Consider the following 26,478-nt stretch of genomic DNA (forward strand, 5'->3'; position numbering starts at 1 on the left):
TATATAATAATGGAAGGTATTTACAAAATAAACTTGATCGCATGCGACTTGAGCGCAGAAGAAACTATACTGCAGATCGCGGATACACTTGAAAACCTGAACGGGGTTATAGATGACGTATTTTCTCGCCTCTCTTGCCGTATAAAGCAGAACGTGGACAAAACTAGCAAATTGAAAAACAGAATAGAAACATCAAGGATGAAAGTAGAAAAGCTGACAGGGCTACAGAAGGCTATTAAAGTGTTCTCGTGTGCTAAGTATCCTGCATCAATTGTGCATGATCATTATCATTCTGTATTTGGTTTGGACGGATACCAACACCAATCTAAGAATGTCACCCTGTGTGGTAAAAGCCGCGGACAATCTGGCAGGAAGGAATCGCAGGTTAGTTAAAACTCAAGAGTCCTCGGTATTGGTATAAGTTTCTGTTTAATAATATAGAATTTTACAATTGATGAACAAATACTAGAAATCGATTAAATAAAAATTTTGTTTGATTATTCATCCAAGAGTACTAAAACACAGGGTCACCTACATTATTGATTTCATTGCTATTCATTTGCAGTTTCCAGTTTAAAAGCAAACATGTTTATTATTTGTAGGAGAAGCTTCATTTCTATCACGTAAAAGTGGCGGAACCTAAAAGAACACCTAAAGACGATTTCGACTTCCATTCTATTATTGACAAAGTGACAACGGTTGGGGAACTCTTGATATTCAACACCGATGAAATTCCATACTTTGGTGCACCACCGAGCAAACCAGCATATGTGCCAACAGTTAGTACCAATGTCGCGAGCAAAAGCTTACTGGAAGCTGCACCGACATCTATTGTGAAAAGAGATGTATTGAAAAGAGAAGTGGATGAATATATGTATGCTCCAGGCATTGGAATGGTAAGACATCTATTAATTAATAAACTGTTACTAATTTACAAAGTTATTCAAATTCCAAATTAGTTCTATGAATCTATTATTTATGTATTGATTTTTAAAACTTCATCCGACAGTATCTATACATTGATATGATTTGGATTATTGTTCTGTATTTCAAACATTAGACATTCTACATGTGTAAAATACATTTATTAAATTACAGTTATTGCATGAATTACAAAAAACCCAGCGTAATTGTGATTCTACACAGAAGGAATCAACTATATTTTTATTGGATTTTGCTCTAACAATTCATGTTTACCGTATAGGTACCAGAATTAGAGATGCCACTGGATTTGCCGCATTTGCCGGGTATAGCCGGGGATGTCCAGTTCTCTATAACAACTGAGGGATCCATAGCCCCGTCTGTGGTTACATCCCCTGTAACCCCATTGGTAACTCTGCCGGAATCAGAACTACCCGATTTGAAGGAACTGCCTGGCGCTGAAGATCTTCCCGATGTGAAATTGGAAACGGCTATATCAGAAATTCCCGACGCTCCAACAATACCTGCCCCAGTTCCTTTAAGTTTGCAAGTTGCGCCTCCGCCACCCCCACCGCCGCCGCCGCCACCACCGCCAACAGTACCACCACCACCACCGCCGCCAACATTACCACCACCACCAGCAGTGGAGTCTGTGACATCTAGTATTAACAAGTAAGTGTTTCTTTATTATGTACTCGCTGCGTCCTAGGTCACGTTGTTGATACGTGGTTGGTAATTGAATAACGACGATTAAGACATCACATCATTCCTTCAGTTCACGATGATTATCACATAACATAATTGTTTTTTTTTTGTAAAGATGTCCATCCACTTAATTACTATCTCCGCATTCCATGCTATTTTATGAAATGAAGGGTCGTAACTGTACGTACCTACAGTAGTTTTTACAGTTGACGCTAATACAAACTCATAAAGACAGAATGTTCTAATTTTGTCACTATTCTCGTCGTTTCTTTCCGACTTTCGGAATATTCCTGATACTCCTAATAAACTAGAATGCATACGATCATCTGACTAGACAGAGTACCCCTGTCCTTGCGCATTTTGTTTATATATAGAGAGTTTGTCTGTTTATATGAAAACAATGTACGCATCTGCAGGTTATAAAAGACTTATTGTGATCCTTTTTTCTAACTATACTAACGCTGTTGGTCAACTGGCAACTCTTCAGTAGGGGCGCGTGACGATGGCATTCCAAACCGCGCTAATAAAGCGACTGAAGGGTAAATTCTGCCTGACAGATACGATTTTAGACTAAGGGCATCGCTAACGGTTCTAACCTCGGGCTAGGCTGGCTGAATTGGAAGAGGGATTAATAGGTAGGACAGTAGTATCACTTACCTGCCCTACCTATTAGAGGATAACAGGTTTTGAAATGGAGGTTTCATGATATTAACTTAATTTTCAATATACTCAGAAAAGAAGTTCAAATGTCCTATTAAAGCTTTCGCACCAAATTCTCGAAATAATAGTGTTTACAAGTATTTGAAGAAAAAGAGACCTGAACAGCTACTTTAATTTCTTTCCTTACTATTTGTAGATGAGTGGTGTGTACAAAACTTTCAAACAAATTCGTGTTTACTAGATCTAATATATAAAAATCTTTTGTCATAGTGTTTGTTACCGAACTCCTCTGAAACGACTTGATCGATTTTCATGAGATTTTTTTATTTATATTTGAAAATGAGCTACACCTCTAGGCAATAAGGGTGGCACTATCCAGAACTAATTTATATAGCAAAACAATGTTGCCAGATCAATTACTATTTTTATATTTAAACTCCTATTTGACGGTCTAGCGGTTTAGCAGACCGTCAAATACTTCCTATGGTCGCTCGTTCGATTTCTAACACGGTACAATTATTCATGAGTATGGCTATTGGTATTGTTTTTAATTAGTACTAAGTGTGCATTAACAAAAAAAAAAAGAATCTGAGTATATCTATCACATGTCTAGTACCCATAACACGAACTCTGTTTATCTTGGGATTAGATCGCGCTGTGTCAATTGTCCAGGGAAATTATTATTATTATTAATTCTACTTTAAAATTCCTCCATTCCTCCATAAAGTTGCAAAGCAACTTTTTTATTCGATCAGAGAGTGACCAGCCGGCAAGCAAATGTGTTCAACCTGCCCATTTTTTACTGCTACGCATCCCAGATACTTTGTTATCTTATTTCTTGCCACGTTTTTTAAACCGTACCATGTGTATGTTGAAGTAATATATTACAAAGGATTTTTGTGAAATAACATGTTGTATTTCTGGTATTATTGTCTGTGCTGTTAATTAAGTAATCAGTTCATTGAAGCAGGAAAAACTAACAGTATTATTATTATTATTATTATTATTATTAACGCAGAAACATGTTTGTTTTCAATCACTAATATTGTAATAACATTACATTATTATTGCTGGTAGAATATATCCAAAATACCAATGAATATAATAATATCAGTTCAATATTAGAATGGGATGTCTCCTAGTTCCGTTATATTAAAAAAAACTTAATTGCCAATTTATTTAGATAAAAAAAGCTAGCGAAATCACTTTTAACCTCTCCATTTTTCTATAAAACACCCTTTGGAATTCGTATTTTTAGTGCACATGAGTGATGATTTTTATTGCTGTTTCTGGTGCTAAAATTTTTAAGTGGGTTATAATGAGGTTTTTATTCAAGAGTATTTTAGTTTTAAATTTTAATAGAAATGCAAAAAACTTGCAAAGACTCCAACGATTATGATGAACAATAGAACTTTTACCTGGAATGATTTGGGATGTTTGCCCTTTTCTTTGTTCTGTTTAATTTAAGATTACAATGGGCTCTTTTTTAGAATATTTGAATATTATTTAAAAACTCGTTCTTCAGATGCTTTTACTAGACAGTTTGGTAGTGTTAGTTTTATTTTCAAAGTGTTTCTTCAAGATGACTTTGTACAAAGTCTTCTTAGATAATTTTTATACGTCTATTATCATCCTAAATCAATGAAAATGTATACTGTGCAGTGTTTGTACTTAATGTTCAATTTATAGTCCCCTTATCTCTTATTTAGTTCACATATAGAATATTAACAAGATAACTATCTAATAAAAGAAAGTAGGTTTGTGTTGAAAGGTGGAATTGGTGTAAATGTAAAATTGTAAACGAATTTTAACTGGATAAAAGAACATTTAAACCACTACCACGTTTTATATACGAGTATTAGTATTTTACATTTTTTTTTATTGACATTTACAACTCGTCCCTACTTTGTAGAGATGCAATTGATTTCCGAAAGTTTAAAATACACACTAACAATGTAGGTACGCTTCTTATAATCGGGATTAAGAAGCCTTATTGCTTGTAATGTATTAATGCCAAGTTGAACTCCACGTGCTCCCTCGTGGTAAATACCTGGTTAATCTGATTACATCCTCGTCCTATCATACTCAGGCCCAGACGACGTGGAAATAACAATTATTTATTAGTCTATATAAATCCACTATACAACAGAATAATCGTTCCACAGGAAAATGGTTGGAACATTTTAATATTCGATATAAACATTTTAATCAATTGTAGCGAGCGGGATATGTTTACAAATACGTATTTCTACGTAATATAGTCTTCAGTGGAAACAGCCGTTTTCAAAACAAACCGCGTGCGCGTTTCAATGAATAATGCGATACGAATGTTAGTTCAATTAATAAAGGAGCTGTCACTGACTGTAAATCCTCTTTCGCTGAAATATTGCACTTTGTTAATGTATGTTTGTTTATTTATTTACTCTTTATTCCACAATCAACATTAACAGAGTAATAGTGTACAAAAGGCGGCCTTATCGCTTATGCAATCCCATCCTGACAACCTATGGGTAGAGGAGAAATAATAAAAGTATGTTTATTGCAATTAACAAATTGTCCAGATTTAGTCAAATCCGCCCTTAGGCATTTATACCTAAAATTGAAAATTACATAGTACATTCGGTAGAAAAATTCTAAGTCTAAAATCCGTCAGAATATGTCAGTTTATATATCAATATACATAGGTATAAATCAATTTTGTTCATAGACTTAAATCAAGCGAATATGATATAAAAGCTGTGCTTAGTACAAGAGTGCTTGTTATTTCATTCTGTTAAGTTTTAACATTACCGTCATACACTGACCACCACTGTCACGACTGTTGTACCAAGTGGGGGTAGTCAGAGGCATTGTCAACTGCCGGTGTTGGGGGTAAAATGTAGGCATGTAAGTAAGTATTGCATTTACATGCCTACTAGATTATTATTCTCAGGACAATTCACACAGCGCCATCTAGACCCAAGTTAAGCTATCTAAAGCTTGTGTTATGGGTAGAAGACAACTGAGACATTACATAGTTTTTTTTTTTTCATAAATACATACATATTATAGATAGATACGTTTAACTCAGGTTATTCAATCAACATGGCAGAAGCGACCCTACCGAGGTCTCTCAGATATTTTTTTATTTTAATATCGACGTTTTTCTTTCACCGGAGTCAGAAATATAAAAATAGACGCAATTTTTTTTTAACATTAATTAATAGAATCTATGCGGTGAATCACAGGAAACGAAAGTATCCTACGTTTTTTTATTTATAACATTCTTGTATGTATTTGTTTGTCGCATGAAATGTGACTCAGTTGTACATGATAAAGTACCCACAAAGTACTAGAATTATCTACTCTTTTGTCATTTATTTTAGAGTTACCTAAGAGGAAAATCCATAAAATGTATAACTACTAAAATTTAATTTTATGAAAGTTATGTACATATTAATAATAACAAACCCTATTCATGCATTAAAATACCAACTCCTGTTAATATCAAGCATCGGAACTCTTTTGATATGAAATTATTTCAATATCGTAATATCATATAGTTAACATTGTGACCAGCACCTTATGTATGGACTAGATCTGGATATTTAACGGCCTTGGCGTTCTAGTGGTTTATCACATCGCCTTACTTCCAATGGTCGCGGGTTCTTCTTCTTGCACGGTCCGAACATTTCTCTTTCACACTCACACTCATTCTTGAGTTTCTATTGATCTGGTTTTCTATTTATATTATGTAGATATTTACAAAAAATGTATCTATGTATTTATGTCATTCGTAACACAAGATTACGACTAATATAAATACATAGGTACATATATAACTTAGCTTGGGACTAGACGGTGCTGTGTGAATTTTCCTGAGATGTAATGTAATCTATATTGTGTATGTTGGACTTTATTTCCGTATTTGTGCGTGTAGAGCTAAGGCGAGTAGCAGCTCCACCCAGACGTACAGAAGTCTACCTGTGTCTTTACAGGTTCCACGGAGCTACATCACTATTAATTTTACTGAGATATTTGTTTTTATTTGGATGTGTTATTTGATTGTGTTAGTGTTATTACCTACACCCACGTAATTAACGTCGCATCGATGCCATGATAAAGTGAATGCGTGGGTGTAATAGCCCGGGACGCAAAATGATTGAGGTTGAATACACGCCGGCCGACAATCGATCGACCTTCTGCTTAAGTGGAATTGATCTCAAAGGAAATATCCTCGGAAGATCGACCCACAATAATTCATTATTCAGTAGATAATTTTATAATTTACTACGTATTACAGCAGTCAAGCAGCTTGTTTTGTAAGCGTAAGCTGTGATTTGTTTGTAGGATTAAAGGATAAAAGGCATGGTATTTAGTTCTCTGGATTAACAACGACTGAGCGGCACCACATACGTCATATACTAACGTGATGTTCGTAGCACGCATCATTGAGCGGAGCGGGAAGCGCGGGACGATCTTAAAGTACAGATTTGCGCTCTTTGGTAACAATACTTCTCCGAAACGGCTTGACCAATCGGGACCAAAATTTCATCAAAGGTTGACCTTCAGGCCTCTATCGTTTACCACTCAAAAACATCCGATCGCTCAAGGTCAATTTTTTTAAGAATAAACGCATTCCGCTCAACGTGCGACCTGGTGTGTAAACAACACACCGATAAGAAACCTTGTATATATAGGTGACGGCTACCACTTACCATTAGGTGGGCCATAATCTTGTTTGCAATTTCAATTACATTAAAAAAATATAACAGCATATATTTATTTTTAAAGTTTCGCGTACACGAAAATTTTATGGTAAACTAGCTGTCCCGGCAGAAGTTGTTTTGCCTTAAAATAAAAAATAAAAAATTAGGGGTGGACTACCCCTAACATTTAGGGGGATGAAAAGTAGATGTTGGCCGATTCTCAGACCTACTCAATACGCTCACAAAATTTCATGAGAATCGGTCAAGCCGTTTCGGAGGAGTATGAGAACGAAAACTGTGACACGAGAATTTTATATATAAGATAAAAGTATTTTCTAACCTCTCGACGTTTCGACTAGTTTGCACTTGTCGACTCAGTGTCATACGAGCTGACTCAGTTCTTGACCACGGATAGTGCTATCTTTATTTACCACAAAATTATTCTTTTTAAAACGCGTCTATCTATATATTTTTTTTTTTGATTGCATATACTAGTATAACGATCGACGAGCGATCGATGTTAATGCAATCGATCGAATCGTCGATCGTGATAACACCTATAGATTTATAGACGTCCCTCAGTCAACCTCTTATTACGGCCCATAAATATAACAGTGAACGAATGGGACTTTTGCTGTTGTGTCTACAAATTAAATTATCGTTGTTATGCAAATTGTGTTGGCTATTGTTTTATGAACATGTACCTACTCATATTCAACATTGCAATCATTAGGTGACTCCTTAATAGCACCCTATATGGAACAATTAGATCTACATAATAACATGCTAAACAATTGACTATTACGATACGGAAATCCCTATCTGCGAAATTCAGTTGACGATTCCAGGTGTTTGCCTGTAATTCCTGATGTGTTTATAATCTGTTCTTATGGATGATAATGGAATGATGATCCCGCCTTCGCTAACGGTTTACGCTGGCATACTCTATTGGTGCCTCCAATGGAGTATGATAAGATGAACATGAATTCGGGTCAGTTAGCCTATCGTGGTAAATTCACCATGAATTTGTCACAATGGTTAAATGGAACAGGGGGAAGCACGTGGAAGTCAACCTGACATGTTACATTGCTAGCAATCGGGTTATTAGTTCGTATTATTAACAACTCCCTTGCCCCCTTTACAACCTGTCACCTGTCGTGCTTTTATGTGCGTCGAATAAGATTACAGAATTCACAAAATGAATTCTTAATACCCGTGTTTATCATCTGAGGATTAATGTCTCAGTCTCACGTCTCTCTGAAGATGCTAAGCAACAGACCGATGAAAGGGAATACAAAATTCGTGGAAAATTCAAGTAGGCATATTTGTTTCTACAAAAATAATCAATTTTAATTTAGTATGTTGATATTGGCATTCATAGCAGTCATATATTTACTATTATTAACATAAAAACACTCTGGCGTTCATATTGTGTAATATTAAAAATATATATCGTATTTAGAACCTCCTCCATTTTGTTCAGAACTTCCTGTTATAAGTTGAACATGAAATTAATACCTAACTTAACTATTGCTGAAGATTATAACTACCAATTAATCAATAATCTTCATAGCACAGTATATTCATTCAGAATTTCAATAAGACAATTCAATATGATTACTAACATGTAAATTTACACCGCTAGTCTTTCTAAAATAAATAATTAGTAACTGAGGACACATAGCACCGCGCCATTTAGTGCTTGATAAAGAAGAGCTTATAATATGAGTACTAAACATCAATGAAAACTGTGCATAGGCACTCCTGAATATAAATGTTGTATTACATATAGTATGATCGAATTCATAACTATGGAAAAGAAAGGCAGGATATACTGGTGTAGTTATTATACTCTTTTTATGACTGTCGTGGTTCCTTCTCGCGGCCTGCTTAAAGAATTAAAGAAAGTATGTTTTTATTTCAATAGAAGACCGGTAAACCAATTTTTGTTGAATAATAATAGATATGAAATATTTTTATGTCCAGTGACTGTGGTACACAGAAATAGAATTGTAATTTTAGGCGACTATAACATTCAGTCAGTCTTGGCATGAATATTTCATCAATGTAGACTTTGTTACAAAGGCGTCTCAGTGAGTCTGTCTCACCTACTTCATACGCTAAGTAATTTGCTTTGTAAACTACGTTTTGGTTGACGGGTGAGATGTGACAGTGAAATTACAAGTTACGGAGGCATGGCACGTTACCGTACCTTACCGCATACATTTTGTTCATATTTGTGTTTATGTGTGACTAAATTTACTTAAACTAAACACATTTCTATTGATTACTAAATGCATTTCCTTGTTGTCCTTATTGATGTGTTTAGCTTTTATGATATTAGTATGGAATAAGTCAAATTCCTAATAAGTAAAATTCCTACATCCTTTAACTCCATGTGTGTACAGTTTTTTTGTACTACGATTGTGGCAAAGTACCGCCCACTTAATGGTAAATGGTTGCTCTACGGACTGTCGATAGGTATAGGAAACACTAGAGGTGTCACGTGCTCGTTGGCGACCCTTAAGAATTAATTTTATTAATATTATAAATGCGAAAATTTTAGTGATTCAAAGTATAGATGGATATTTATTACTCTTTCACGCAGAAACTACTGAACGGATTTTGTTGAAACTTTACAGTGATATAGCTTATACATCAGAATAACACGTAGGCTATAAATTTCATGCGGGTGAAACCGCGGACACAGCTAGTATAATATATTATAAATTTATTATATATGCATGTGTAATTACAAACGAATTCAAATATGAACTTTAGAGAGGCTACGTGCGGAAAATGGAGTCCTTATTACATTACATTAACTTTGATGTGATTGACCGAGATAAAAACTAGGTAATGTTCTTCTTAATTCCAAATAGTGCATTACAGATATATGACGTTGTTTATGTATAGGGTAAAGTCGGAACACACCTAGACGTTATATAGAAATCAAATAGATATTATTATATCTTGACGCTAGTATAAAATTATCATCATTATATAGTATACCACAAAGTCGCTGTCGCTGTCTGTCCGTCCCTATGTAGGTATGCTGAAATCTTTAAAACTAACGCAACGGATTTCAAAGCGTTTTTTTAAATAGATAAAGTGATTCTGGAGGAAGGTTTATATGTATAATACATGTACACCCGGGGGAAGCCGTGGCGAGTAGCTAGTAACACATAATTTAAATCCGACACACGAAAAAATTTGATTGTACTTAACTATAAGTAGTTGTATTTAGAAGCAAATGGAAAAATAATTATGTAACACAGGGAAGACTCTATTACCCGACTCCGATCCTCAGTAATATGGAGTCGTGGTTAACGAATTGCCAATCCAATCCAATCAAATCAAAATGTTGATAAGTGTTATTTATATTAGTTGTTTATGATTCCAGATATATAACCATATAACAACGTACCTATAAAATAGTTGGGCGAAATAGATTATAAAATATATCTATACAAATAAACGAAACTGATTTGTCCATAATTTCAAATTGACAGCTTTTCTCAAAATTTATGTGAACATATATGCGGTACTTACAACAAAATATTATTTAAAAAATTGTCTGTCAGTCTGTACGTTTTTTCTTGCTAATCTCAGCTGGCCGATTTTAACTCTCGCGGGTACTAATATATAAAAATTGCTTTCCTTCGTATATTTAATAATCTTGTTATGATTTTTGTTTATCTAAATTACTTATGACAAGAATTGATCTGCTTAATCGAGTTTTCACTACAGTGATTGATTGCTTGTTGAATCATAACAACTAACTAGTAAAAATAGTTTTGCATAATAAAGATAGGTGAAAATGAGTGGCGTGTTTACCGTGAGCGTACGTAATTCGCTAATCGATAATTTGCACAACGCCGGCTACCGATTTAGTACAGCATTGAATCTTTGTGTAAAGTTAATAACGTTGGACCTATCATGAGGATCATGACAGTTTTTTATTCGTTTATAAATATTTCAAACTTTCATGTTTAATATCCTTTTACCATATCAATATACGTGTAATCCTTATTATTTACTAGCTGTGCCCGCTACTTCATATGGAATTTAACTTTATTTTTCTAAAATAAAAATTGCCTAAGTTACTCTTTATTATATCAGCTACCTGCCTAAAATCCCGTCTGATTTAGACGGGACCATTCAACCATTTCAGAGATTAGCCGGAACAAACAGACAAAAATTGTAAAAATGTTATTTTGGTGTATGCTCCTCATTTTATTTAGATTACGAATTATTATTAAGATTATTATTATTATTAAGACACATAACATAAATGAGTTACAGAAAAACAGTCGCGGGAACAGCTAGTTGGTGAATAAAGAATTTATCTATATTTAAAATTATTTAAAACTTAAAAGTTATACATATTAGCTAGCTTTTTTCTGTACCGTTAATATGTTCAGTTCAGGCAACAGTTTCTGTTGCGTAGAACTGGGAAGAAACTCAATTTCTTGTTTTTATAGTCTATATGTTAATATTATCTATTTATTAGAGGACTTATTTAGTTGGCTAGTTATATCTATTACTAAATTGGAAATCCCTTACGTGGACAACTCCTGTCATGCACATTTGCCATATTTGTACGGTATTTATTCGATAAGTGAGTAAGGCTTTGCTCAATAAATTAAATGTTTCCCGTGTGCATAATTTATAAAGCAATCCTGTTTTTTAAATATGGGTCGAAACGTAAATATTTTGCCACGTGATTTTCACAAAAGCTTATGTGAAACGTTAAAAAAATTATGTACCGACATCAAAATGCTACTTATGCTATTAATTTTAATATTTTGATATGTAATACTACATTTTTATGTAATAATATTTTATTTCTTGATTATTTATAATATGTATTTAGGTATTCTTTCTATGAAAATATGGATGTCATATGGTAGAGTCAATGGCACAATAAAGCCAATATTGATAAATAATATTGTAAATAGTTTTATAAGAATGACATGTTATCTCAGAGTTCGCTTCTTGTCCTTGTTTGACAGTTTTACGTTCGTAGATAACTAAACAGTCCCAAAAGTGTTTCGTGGAATACACTTTAGTCATTGTTGATTTTTTGCTGTTGACCTTGTACTGATTTTTTTGCTTTTGGTTCGGGAGTTCCCTAAAGACCAAGAACGTATACAGCGTGGTAGTCGTGTGGGTTTATTATTCAACTTACATTGTCATGTGTTCAAATTTGGAGGATGCTAACTATGTGTTTCAATTTTCTGACTGACTCTCTGTTGAAACATCGATTATAAACCGAAATCAATCGAAAGTGCAACACTGCGCTGCGCTGGTAGGCTCGTCTCCTGCCACGATAGTAGTGAGAATTTTTTACGGACCATAATGAACTAGTGCACCCACGAACGGTAAAGGCATATCTAGCGAGTATATCGGTGAAGGATGATTTCAGATCATTAAGTCCATTGTGGTGAATAATATGCTTTATGTATATATAGTATAAAATTACAAAATTTCATATCATCATACAAAACAACAATAATTATTAATAGCCTGTCCCCGATTTCTAACAAGCACCTCGACTTGAAGTCGACAGTTGACTGCACCTCTGATTACTAACGAAATGAGACCCTTATAAAACCTTGTGTTATGTGTACCTACTAGACAACTGATATAAAAACTTAGATTTTTTTTGGTAGTACATACATAATATATTTAGAAGACGATCAGATCGATACAAACAATCATACTCAAGAATCCAAATATTTGTACCTTGAAGGTATCGAACGCGCCACCATCGGAAGTAAAGCGGTATGGTAAACCGCTAACTACCGAGGCAGTTTTTTTTATTATTAAAAGAAGTATAATTATTGATGTTTCAATATTTTTTTTTGGTTCAGTTTTTCCCTTTTCAGGGAAAGGCAAAAGGACTTAGCCTATACAGCCATTATCTTCGGTAGTGTGTTGAAATAACTATATATGAATGTTTTGTTCGCAGAGTTGACAAAAGTTCGGCGTCATCGGCACCGCCGGTGGCCGGCGACGCCCACGCTAGCCTGATGGCTGCGATTCGTCAGGCGGGCGGGGCGGGCCGCGCCAAGCTCAAGTCTGCCGCCGAGTCCACTCCTGTAAAGGTATGATTCACATTGTTAACTCATCTCAGTTGATGGCCGTGGTGGTCTAGTGGTTTAGCAATTTCTTTATTCTGATGGTCGCGGGTTCGATTTCCCGTAAGATACTAATGTTTGTAGTCATTATTGTTGATGTGGGTGTTTTATGTATTTGTGGTATTAGTTACGTTTTCTTAAAAGGATGATTATGGTATGGTGTTGGTGGCCTGCGTTAATGGTTTACGTTGGCAGGGCACCAGTGGAGGATGATAAGACAAACATGAGGTCAATTTATTTATATAGATTTAGATATATTCACCAGGAATTTATCACGATGGTTTCCAGAGGTAACCGTCTGGTGGTCAACCGTAAGTTATGCGTATTAGTATACATTAAAGAATTTTTTGTCAGCTGTATTACAAGCACTGCTTATCTTGGCACTAGATGGCATTATATGAATTGTAAAATAAATAAATCCAAGGATATTATTATTACTTTGTCAGAAGATCTGCCATCCGAGGACACGAAGTTTCAAAATTATCCGTCTGAATCACACTTATGCTATTTTTATAAACAAGTACGAAAAATTCACTAAAGATACTAATATATATAAGTAATATAATATAGTATGTCATATAAACACAAAAACATAGGTAGGTATAGGTATATCATTCTGCGAATCGGATTCGAATATGGTAGTTTTATTTTCATATATTCGATCGAGACTTCTAATTAATAGCCTCATTAGATCATTGAAGCTTTTATGTCACGCCCATTATTATATTGTTATATGAATGAACAAAGTACTTGACAGTTATCAATTAATTAGAAATATTATATAAATAATCTTTATTGAAATAAAAAATAATTTATTTTACGATTAAGTAACTATTTAGATAAACATATAGTTTTGATTCGGAATGCAGATTCATCACAAGAACTAAAAAGAAACGCGTTACTCTTTTAAATAACTGTTGTTCAGCATTATATTTTATAAATTTTGTGTGAATACAAACTGCCATATAGCAATATGCCATATAGCAGCACGTGTGAACAAGTATGACGGGCGGGAAACGGCTGGGCGATTAAAGACTGAAGTAGCTTTATATCAATACTAGTTGTAACCCGCAACTTTATCTGCTTCTTTTGAGATGAAAAGAATCCTTCTACCGTCCTCGTGGTCCATTTTCGTCTTATATTATGAACATTCGTTTAGATGTTGTTTAAAACTTGACAAACAAACAGAGATACGTTCGCATTAGAAATATTATTATAGTATGGATTAGGTACTCGCTTCAGATCACACGATGCGTCTATTATTATGTCCATTATCTAAAGATAGCGAAAGATCATTGACCTCATTTGCGTGAATTGTACGCAATTTCTAGTTTCGTAGAAACAGAAGTATCACTTGAGTAAATGACTGCTATCAGTGTTGATGTCAACCATCATCACTGATACTGATGACCTATGACCGATGACCTACGTCGTATGATAATAATACTGGGAAATACTTGACCGTAAATTAAGTAAAACAATACAATATCATCTGCTTCTACCATATCCCATTTATTTGGAGTCGGCGTTATATGTTTTTCTCTTCCATTCATCTCTGTTCGCAGTCATCTCGATATTTACTCCCTCTCTTAGCTTAAGTTAAGGAAAACAATATATCAACGTATGCAAATTTCAAGAAATTCAAAGAGATGTATTTCATTCGCGTGAAGTCTGACGAGTCGTGATATAAAACAAAACGTCAAAGATATAATTATTATTCCATTAAACAACATTTTTTCTCTGCACTACATATGGTTCGTTTCCTGGTAGAAAATGCAGCGTGGTGTTAAGTCCGTCAAATTTACTGTGTTATATTTTGGATTGTGTGCATTGAAGTTAAATAAAAATAATCAATTATTTCGTAAGTCTAATCCATAATCCATAAGAATCCTCATATCATGTTGTCTGTTTATTATCTCTGATCTTGTTTATTTTTATACCCAAATGAAGTAACCCTCGGACTGTAGGTAGTATAGTCACCGACCCGTCATCGATCTACAACTGTCAGACTGGTTACAAGACCTTCAAGTTTCGTTAATCCTATCTTCAAACACGATTCATGGAAAAAATATCAATTATATTGACGATCAATTAACGTTTTACAGTCGATGGTAATTAGCTTGCAAAACTGCTATCGCCAGGTTATCGTGAATTTCGTCTTCCCCGCTTCTAGGAAAACATCTGTTTTAATTGAAAAATTTACGATCTTTACAGTGTAATAAAAACACATTTGTTATATAAAACTAGTATTGTCTTGACTCGTATTATAAGTATTTATAATGAGAATACATTTGTTCTTATGCAAAGTACCACAAAGTGTTATTATATATTTTGTTGCATATGATAATGAAACTATTTGCCGTAAAAAAACTAGCAACAGAAAAACGTTTTTTTTCTATTACTAGTTTTGTTACGGTTCGGCGGCTTCATTGTAAGCATTCTTATTATGCAAATTTCTTACATTTATTTTTTTCCGATGTAATTTTATGTGAATTTTATGAAATAATTTATTTTTAAATTTCTAATTTATAATTTCAGTTGTCAGTTCACATGAGAAATATTTTATACAACATTAGTGCAATTATAATATACACCTTATAAAGAAAAATGTTGCTGATATATATATTTGTGATCAATTTAATTAGTCACCTCTTACGATGTTGTAGGAATGTTTATTGTAAATAAATTGTTATTCATCCTAGTCTCTTCCCGTTACGCGGGGTCGGTATTTCTATTCTTGAGGCGCCATACATTTCGCTGGTTAGCATAGTCATTTTTTTTTTCCATATTCGTCCATCTCCTTTTCAGTGATGGAACAGGCAAAGATCCTTAGACCGTACAGCCTTTAGCACAGTCATTTGACAAGCCCAACTCATTCATGTCAACCAGGTAGTTGGTGGCTTGCCACGTCCTCTTTTTCTTGTAGCCATGGAAAGGCACTTTTTCACAACGTGGTTTTCAGGTTTAGGCAGAATATGTCCGAAAAGTTTAAAGTTTAAAGAATGTAGATTTAGGTGAAGTCTACATTCTTTAAACTTTTCGGTAATTGGTATCACTTCGAAGCTGCCCCTTACATGCTCGTTTCGGACTTTATCCCTAAGTGTAACTCCACCTGCCCAACGAAGCATACGCATTTCAGTAGTGTATAGTTTTTGCTCAATATATTGTAAATAAATTATTTTTAAATAATTATCATGATTATAGCAGGGGAAAAATATTAATATAAAAACTTGACATGCATTGGTTACTATACATAATTTCATAAATGATATTCTTTTATCGCTAATGTATACTGTAATAATTTTGTAGCAAAATATTCAAATTCAATTTCCTAGTTTTGTATCAAAAGTATAAAATATAAAAATCAGACATAAACCAACAGATAGGTGCGCTGAACAGAACGCTGCGACAGAAATAATTTATAAATATTATTATTACAATTATGTACTTATTGAACACCGAAGATTATAATTATGAAATATTATTTTAGTAACTGATAAGATAAGATGTACTACCTATTCCACTGAACCGTTTCTGAACAAACTTTTAATCAGGGATTCCGGTAATTCCTCTACGTCATATTGTATATATGTATGATGATTATTATCATACGCAAAAGATAAGCCGTAGTCATTCTGTTTTTTTTTATCGAATCCATTATGTTTGTTTTTGTAATTGGAATGGCAATCTAGCTTACGGCCGGCCTGATGGAAAGTGGTAACCGTTGCATATATAGCCTACATGAACAGAACATGAATGTGATGTAATAATGTAATGCATAATCAAACAGGTCTACCACAATTCTTCTGCAAGGAAAAAATATAAAATAATGTCAATTCTTGTCAATGTATTTTAACAACGCGGTTTTTCTAATGGATGATAATGGAATGGTTCTGTTGCCAGCGCTAACGGTTATACTGACGGGGCACCAGTGAAGGATATTAATATGAACATGAGGTCAAGTTAGGTAGCCTATAGTCACTAAATAACAAATAATTTATCAAGATGGTTTCCATGACATGGTACATTGCTAGCAATGGGTTCAACAGACCACATTACTAACAATCCTCTTCCCCCCATATTTGTGCTCCTACATTTCGTAGTCATTAATGTAGAAGCGAAAATTCCGTGCATTGTTTTGAAGTCCTCAATCGTAATTGCGCAGGCAAATAACATTTTCAAGGAAGTCTCGATAATTGACACTAGCTTCTCAGAAATGCTATTATTATACTGTTCTGTGATAACACAATGATAATGGTATCAGCGGTTTCCATTATGCCCGAGTTTACTAAACCTCGGTGCGGCGCGCGGTGGAGTGCCTATTTCATTTTACCGGCCAGCCTTTTGAATACCAGAGACAAACTTATATTAGAATATTTATATTTTTATAGAGAATATTTTTCTTTTTATTAATTTTGAAACTGGATACAACGTAGCATTATAAATCTTATTAACTTACTTGATTATTACTCTTGCTTTAATCTAATGACACTTAATGTTGTTTACGTTACTCGTGTTTTTTTATTGCGATGTATTTTGATGAATTAATTATCTAACCTGTTTTATTATTATATTACTTATACCGTCTAAATTTTGTAAGTACTACTTCATTTTTTATTTGTAATTTCCAAGAAAGATCATAAGCTTCGCCCCACGTTTCTAAAATTTAATTAAATTTATATTTAATTTAATCGCCTGCACTAACTTTAATATCATATTTTTTTGAGGTAAACGATTTATCTATATATCAAATTTCATTAAGATCCGTTTGCTGTTTAGTCGTCAAAAGGTAACAAATAGACAGACTGACTGAGATACATTTCATTTATGTTAGTATGGATATGAATATTGGGTATTTTTTGTCGGAATAAGAACTTATTCACACTGCAAGATTTCCCGGCGGTTTTTTCCACAACTATAAGAAATGTATGAAGTTATATAAACAAATGCACGGCGGAAAATAATGCGCGAAAACAATGTATGTATAAGTGGATACGAGTACTTATTCATTACAAAGTTGGCGGAAAAAATACAAAAGTATGTGGTAATACAGCGAAACTGTATTTTCGATAATGATTCATCATAAAAAAGTATAACATATAAAATATATAATGGCAGGAGTCATCTTTTGTAAGAAATGTTGCCTTTCGCTTGCATAATACATATTTATTATTAAAACTAGCTGTACTCGCGACTTCGTCCGCGTGGAGTTTAACAAAAAAGTTATTTAAAGAATTTTTCTAAAATAAAGGTAGCCTAAGTTACTCCTTATTATATCAGCTACCTGCCAAAAATAGTCCCGTCAAAATAGGTCCAGCAATTTCAGAGGTTAGCCGGAACAAACAAACAGACAGACAAAACTTGTAAAGAATGTTATTTTGGTACCGTATATATATTCATATGCATTTAGTGAAAAATGGTTATTTAAATATTACAAACAGACACTCAAATTTTATTTATATGTATAGATAATGTTATTTTAGTTTGTGTAAAATGTGCTGATTCATAAATTTTTAGGTTAATGGAGATCGAAATTACGGCGGCCTGAGCCGTGGTTAGGGGTTAGGGATTCGCCACGGTTCCCTCAGATTACAGTATTGGCCTTCAGCCGCTTCATAAGTTCTTCCGTGTGATTGGAGTGCCACCTGCACTCACCTTCTATCGTCAAACTGCGGCCTACAGCATTAGAGTTGTCCGGGTAAAAAACGCTGATGGCCTAACAGCCAAATAATGATTAATGAATAAAAACATTAGGTACCTTAATTTTAATGCAAATACATCATAAAGATAACCAAAATAAACACACAATCGAATGCAATATTCGAATTTGATGAACTAATCGTTCGGCTAAATGTTATTTCAGTTTAAATGTTTCGTTTCTCGTAATTCGGTTTTTGTTATGCGTTTCCCCGGAATGCGTGACTTGGTTACGTACTCTATTGTAATCAAAAAGCACTACAGCACAGACTATAAATAATAATTATTGCTGTAGTCTCGTGCCATGATTAAACGCTGCTTAATGAAACTGTTAACAATGATGTTAATTTCATATTTTTTAACAAGTACCGTAAAATGAAATGAGCGGGGTATAGGTGAAATTCTAAATTGTTTTAGTCTTAATGAGTTTTCCAAGCAACATGATTATTTTAATGCTGTGACATTACCCAATGTTGGCCTAGTTTTGTTTAAAGGAATAATAACATTAAATAAGTACGCATAACCGATTTCATAATTTATCATTTATTTAATATTTTGACGTAATGAATTAGTGCTAGTTAGTAGTTTGTATACACTTATTTCAACTTACAAATTTTAAAGTTGTGATGTGACAAATTTACGAATAAGCGGTATATAAGAAAGAAAAATGATAAAAAAATAATAATATGACTATTCAAAAGTGCTTAAATTTAAATTTATTTGAATAAAGAATTTTCTACTCTGTCGTTGCAGGATACGATACGCTATTTCTATTTTTACACTATTAGGCACATTGCGTGGGAGGGGGTCGTAAATTTCGTGACGTCACATTTCAATTTCAGTTATATTTTCAACTTCATCTGTATAAATTATAAGGTTCAAATTAATTCATTACTGTTTTGTTTAAAACTGGAAAATATGCGCGGCACACCGGGGAAGGGGAGAATCACTACTGGTGAAAACTGAAACTAAAAATAAGAAATTGATGTGACGTAATTTATGGATCTCCACTAAGGGAAGCGAAATGTATGCACTTGTATGAATACGTTTTTAAATTTTCAAACGAAGTTAAAGCCGTGCAAAATTGCAGGATACGACGATTACAATTATAACTGTGGACACCCACGGTCAAATGTCTAGAATGTACCGGCCGGTAAATTATAAAAGCGCCCTATGGTGGACATTGGTCCTTTTATTTACTTCGTCACGTTCATTTGTTTTGTTACTTGCCCTTAATTTTTATTGACCACCGCTGAGGGTCAGTTACGAAGGTGGGACGTGCGGAATTGAAGTATTGTCAACTCCAATACATCTAGTCGTCTATGAATGCGAACAATGCATTTTGTTCTGTCAAAGGTATGGTATTCCGAGTAGACAAAACTCTTTGTAGAAATTTTTGAATTTCGAATGGACATGTTTTGATTTTTACGTTATCTGTTAATTAAATTAGAATTACAAGTGCGATTAATAAAATTTTATTTTTTAAATACGATTTCAATAAATATTTATTAATCGTGTAGGGAAATATCTAGGATAGTGAATTGTTATAGCAAGAACAGTAGCGATTTTAATACAATGATGAATGTGGATTCGAGCCCTGCACAAAATAATATTTATAATAATATGTTACTCATTATGTTTATTTGTATAGATGTTGATGTAACGTTATATATAAGGTATTTAAAAAATTAGAGTCTAGTCTAGTTTTTCTTACATTTTTATATCATGTAGTTGAAAAAACAATTAAATAAATTAAAATAAGTACGGATCCCCGTGAGTGGTGTCATTAGACCTCACTTTGAGTAATCATAATTTAATTATGTATGTATGTATGTAACATTATAAAAAATCTGAAACAATTTTATTTAGGCGTATAATAAGCACTTAATGTTCTATCATGACTGTTTGAGATCATTATAAATAAATGATATAATATTATATTGGGTTCTAGGAAAATCAACAACTCATAAGCTTCTTACAAATTTTTATGTCAAGAGGTGATTTATAAGAGTCGGTATTGTTGAGTACGTAATAATTATCATACTTTACCAGTATTTTGCATTGAATTTTATTCGTAGATCTATTTTTGTACAATATTACGAATAATAATAATAACGCAGTACAATTCACACAGCGCCATCTAGTAGCTAAGCAGAGCTGGTATTATGTGTACTAGACAACTAACGTAAATACTTACATTTTTAATAAATACATACATATTAGATAATATATATACAAAATATCCAGACCAATATAAACAATCATACTTATGAATATATGTTCGCATCGTGCGAGGAATCGAATCCGCGATCATCGGAAGTAAAGCGGTGTCGACCGTCGAAGTAATGCTGATGAATCCGCTATGATGGACTAATGATCTAACTTTATCCTCTTCCAATGAGCTTCCACTGGTGCCTCGTCAACAAATACCGTTAGTGCAAGCTATTAAAATATTTACCATTTTCATCCATTAAAAGATGCCTATGACGGCCACTTGTCCCGGTTTTCTATTTATAAATTCATATTAGAACTCCCCGTCCTCGAGTATAAATTGTCATACATACACCATGAATATTTTTTATATACACAACCGCATATTTCCAACAAACGGTCATTCGAAATCCATACTTAATTTGATGCTACTGTCGATAAAAACTGGTATCTCCGACTTGAGATGGTTGATTGAAATACGCGACGAGTTAGGGTTAGCAACCAGGATTATTAGGGAAAAGGTCGAAGGCATTCTTGTACTTTTATTTTATTTGCGTCTAGGTAAAATGAAAAGACTTGGTATACGGAGATATATATTAATAAAAATATTGACATAACAGAATGAAGTATCAAACAAGAATATACCATAAAAGAACTATAAATTCAAATACAAATTTAGAATAAAAATACATTTCTGATTAGTCAGATACAACACTCCCCCTTAATGTTGTATCTGGCTAATGAAAAATATATTTTGTAAAATTAAAGAACTATAAATCCAAATACAAATTTAGAATAAGAATACATTTCTGATTAGTCAAATACAACACTCACTCCCTCTTAATGTTGTATCTGGCTAATGAGAAATATATTTTGTAATATTAAAGAACTATAAATCCAAATACAAATTTAGAATAAAAATACATTTCTGATTAGTCAAATACAACACTCACTCCCTCTTAATGTTGTATCTGGCTAATGAGAAATATATTTTGTAATATTAAAGAACTATAAATCCAAATACAAATTTAGAATAAAAATACATTTCTGATTAGTCAGATACAACACCCCCTCTTAATGTTGTATGACGTGGTACATTGCTAGCAATGGGGTAATTTTTCCACATTACTAACAATATTCTTCCCCCCGTTTATACACTATTAGATAACAGCTAGTGGTTAATATAAAGATGATAATGTTTGTACAAACGATTTAGTGATGGATTGATTGATTGACTCATATATGCATACCAGACGAGTTTCATGCCAATTCTTCAGAACTGTACAGTAGTATTGAAAAGTGGGTGAAAACGTTCTGTATAAATGAATAGTTTTCACTTTGAATGTACTTATTTAAGTAATAATTTATTCAGCACTTATTTGTTTCCAATTAAAATTAGAACAATCAATATTAGGACTTCATTAATTATATATATTGGTTATATTTTGTATAAAAAATAATTATAATTTGTAAGTAATGAATGACACAAAGTTACTTTATATTTCTCTTGAATTAAATTATTTTGTGATCATCATCTTCTTCCTTATTCCATTAATTTGGGGTCGGCGTAATATGTTTTCTTTTCCATTTATATTATTGAGTTACTTTGAGTTAGATAGAAAATTAAATACTCCTCACAATTACAGTTAATGTAGTAACCCTATTAGTACTATACATTTTATACCTCATTCATGCGATATTAGACCATGTGTCGTTGTCATAAGCGCTGTATTGCTTCAAATTACGAGTTACATCAGATGAGATAAGTAAGAATGATGTGGACCAGTATGTGTTTCATAGAATACATTTGGACTCACTGAATTTTTCTGCGTAAAATGTATATAAAAGGTGCCAATGTTTTGTATGTTTCGATCCAATACATACGTTATTATTTATGGCCTCTCAGTGGGCACAATTACCCATAGTGTCAAAGATATTAGCTGCACTATAGACACTATCAATCTGTATTTATATTGAAATAACGTTTGGTCGGTTATCGTTCGATTAATATTTAAGTTTGAATTTCTTGGAAGTGTTAAGAACTCTTTAAGTGTCTTGTCGTGATAAGATGTTTATACACTACGATTATTTAAATCACAAACGTGCATGCGTTGGATGTCTATGTAGGTACGTATTAAACTAATGTTAGACATATAGAAAATAGATTTAAAAGATTGTCTTAAAAAAAAGAACAGTTGAATTTCGTGCCAGTACTACTTCTAATTGCAACTGTCACCGTACTGGACTTTCAGTGGTCGCTTAGTGGTCGAAAATCGACCATAATAAAAGCTACAAAGAGATCTTTGATGCAGCAATTACAAATATATTTTTAACAATAAACAAAAGAGTATATGCGTTTGTGTGTCAAATACACGATGGTGAGCGTAATGTTTTTTTTATTATATTTTTTATGAATAATTTATAAAACATATATTAGCATTCTGCACTCCTATATATAAATTTTGTACACTTATGTGTAAAATTTCATACTACTACATACGCGCAATTTTTGAAATACGGAGTACATAGTTTTGATAAAGAAGGATAGTTTTATTTTTTTTACTGCTATTTTCCCAGGTAGAAGGCATTTTATTTTAAAACCATATCCCTCTGTATTCAAATCCAATGTGATGTTAGTCGACCTTGCCTCCGTCTCTCAAATTAATTGGTTTTGTTATTGGGTTTTCCATCACTGGAGAGTCAGTCAGAAATATAAATTGACACACAAAGTCTGCTTAGGTAGCCACTAGGCCACGGATTTGTCAAAATTGACGTACGTAAGTCGTAAAATATACAACATGTAAGACATGAATCAAGCTGTAGAGTTGGAGACTTGAGTCACAGATTTCTAAAATAAAGTGAAAATTACTCTATACACAATGACTATGATGGTTGACATACGTTGTACACTCAGCAATTTGTAAACAATATGCGTGATATGTACATATCGACTGGTCCCTTCGAGATTTTATTGTCCTCGAAATTAACTTCTGTAGTTTTTATTATCTTATATATTTTATTTTATCCTACTCGGTGTTTTTGTAAATGTGCCAACCGTCTTGTTTTCCCAGGACATGTGCTGGTTATTGTAGTGCCCTGGGTAGTCCTGAACAATTTTTATACAAGGTCCTAGGTTTTTAATAAAAAAAAAAAAGATAATTTTATTCAAATACTTTTAATAATAAATATCATTATTTTAATTACTTGAATTTCGTTTGACCTATTTTCGCTACATATATATAACTATTGTAACTCTATTACTGCGCCCTGTTTTTAAACTGAATTGTCCTGGTTTAATACTGTTTTTTTTTTAAATTTTGGGTTGGCAACTCTATTACATAGTATAGAAACAGGTATGTTATGTTTATTCGGTGTTCTCAAACCTGTATGGTTGAATGTGAATTGTTTTTGAATGAAGTAAAATTTTTTCATATAGTTATTTCAATTTATAGTTCTCTGCGATAGAAGTCCTGTCTACAAATAAAGAAATTCTACTAAGACTCTCGTAAACGATTTTTTTATTGTTAAGTTTGTCCTTTAAGTTTGTGTATGTGAAACTTTAACAAATTGCAAGGATCCATTTAATAAAAAAACGTATACGATATACGTATTGGTGGCATTTATTTGTTATTGTTAAATGGTCTTCAGATGAACCCTCGTAACATCATGGGTCCGCTGACCACATGTTAAAACACAAAAGTTAGAAACATTACTTTATATGTTTTCCAAGTACTTAGTATGACATCATTGGCCTATTTGTTAGCAACTTTTTTTAAAATTTATTTTAGTATATAACAATTTATTGAGATATCAAAGCTGGTAAAAATTGTCAATAATACACGTACATACTAAATTCTATCTATATTCATATCTAAATTAACCTAAATTATTGTATAAAAAATTTGAAACGTAACAAAGGACTAAATTCAGCCACAACGCTATGCTATCAAAACCATTTTAAAATTTTAAATGCAGTGTTGTTTATGTTATGTGTTTCTAAATTAATTTATACGAAATCTTCACGAATTATACATCTAAACCTTCTCCAAAAAATGATCTGAATCAATGTAAATCATTCCTTAGTTTATAGTAAACATTGACAAGCGGACACTTCGTTTTATAACATGTAGAGATTATAAAAAACATTAAAAATAAATTAGAACACATTCTGGAAATGAAACGTTGTTCGCGCAGGCTTTTTTTTATATTTGAACATACATCTCAGATTATCTTTATCCATGTCTATTACAGGCTCTTTTAGTAATATTGTCCATCACAGTACCGTTTTCTTTGCCAACAGAACCAAGTTGCGAGCGGTGGTGACCTAATGGCTGACCTCCATGCGAAACTGTCGATGCGCCGGAAAGGCATATCAGGCGCGGAAAGGTCCGGTGGCTCTGTACTACACACCCTGGCTAGCATCATACCGGGACCTGACCTGTCCTCAGCGCAAAACTCCTCCACCGATGACGACTGGGAGTAACAGCATCTAACTTCATTCTATAGGGTATCCACTGAATCCTATACTTCTGTATAGCTTTTAATTGTAAATTTGTTAAGTTTTTTAAATGCACGTTTTTTAGATTAAATTTAATAAGCCGCGGCTTGTAGATTGGTGTATATTCATTACAGGATGTACGTCTGAAAATGCTGAACTTGTTTAGGTTGGATTATCTAAGTGTTGTTGGATGGACGGCTCCCTTCCCCGATCATTTTTATACGCGCCACAACATTGTAACGAAACGACTTAAAGGTAAATGTCATTTCACACAATTTAACCTTTTCCTCGTACTACCATAATAAGTTGAGAGGAGGCAGATAAGGCCATATAAAATAAACGTTGTTAAATTAAAAGGAAGAAAAAAATGTGGAAATTTATTGGCATTATATTTACATTATTCTTTGGATATTATGCATCGAAATTTATAATATCTCTCATGCAGGTTATTTTATCGAAAACATGACCGTCATTCTGCATATGTTGTAAACAATTACATATCAGCAACCAGATATCAGCATTACCAACTCGTTTTAAATAATAAAATCATAGTATTGACGGCCATCATTAACTACTCATAATGACTGATCTTGTTACTGATCATTACAATGTGACTACAGTCGTATGCTGCAATTAATTGATTCATTTCGCCACGGATCGACACGCGATCTTTTTCTCGCGTTCCATCGAATACAGATACAATAAGCGAAATCATGAATGAAATTGAAAACATTAATACAGCAACTCTGAGCAAATAAAATTATAACCAACTAAAACGAACATTTAGATTTTGTGTTAGTCACAAATATGATATGGAAGCGTAGGAACGAATGTTAGTAGTAGTATAATTTGAATAAATTGGCCTACAACAAGTAAGGCAACTGCAGATTTTGTACCAAATCTGTTGTACACGTGTATCCACAGAATTGATTCCAATATGTTCCAATTCGTCTTC

General features: G+C 33.2%; 1 protein-coding gene across 1 annotated transcript; it reads left to right on the forward strand.

Annotated features, from left to right (window-relative positions):
• Positions 1-26,114, forward strand: LOC131852463 (WASH complex subunit 1-like). Its single transcript, XM_059203127.1, has 5 exons — positions 1-384; positions 603-896; positions 1,205-1,593; positions 12,949-13,084; positions 25,326-26,114. The coding sequence occupies exons 1-5, from the start codon at positions 10-12 to the stop codon at positions 25,506-25,508; spliced, it is 1,377 nt and encodes a 458-aa protein (XP_059059110.1). The 5' UTR covers positions 1-9; the 3' UTR covers positions 25,509-26,114.
• The last annotated feature ends 364 nt before the right edge of the window (positions 26,115-26,478 follow it).

Source organism: Achroia grisella, unplaced genomic scaffold, assembly GCF_030625045.1.
Source record: "Achroia grisella isolate CSIRO2021 unplaced genomic scaffold, CSIRO_AGI_Agris_v1 utg853, whole genome shotgun sequence".
NCBI lineage: Eukaryota > Metazoa > Arthropoda > Insecta > Lepidoptera > Pyralidae > Achroia > Achroia grisella.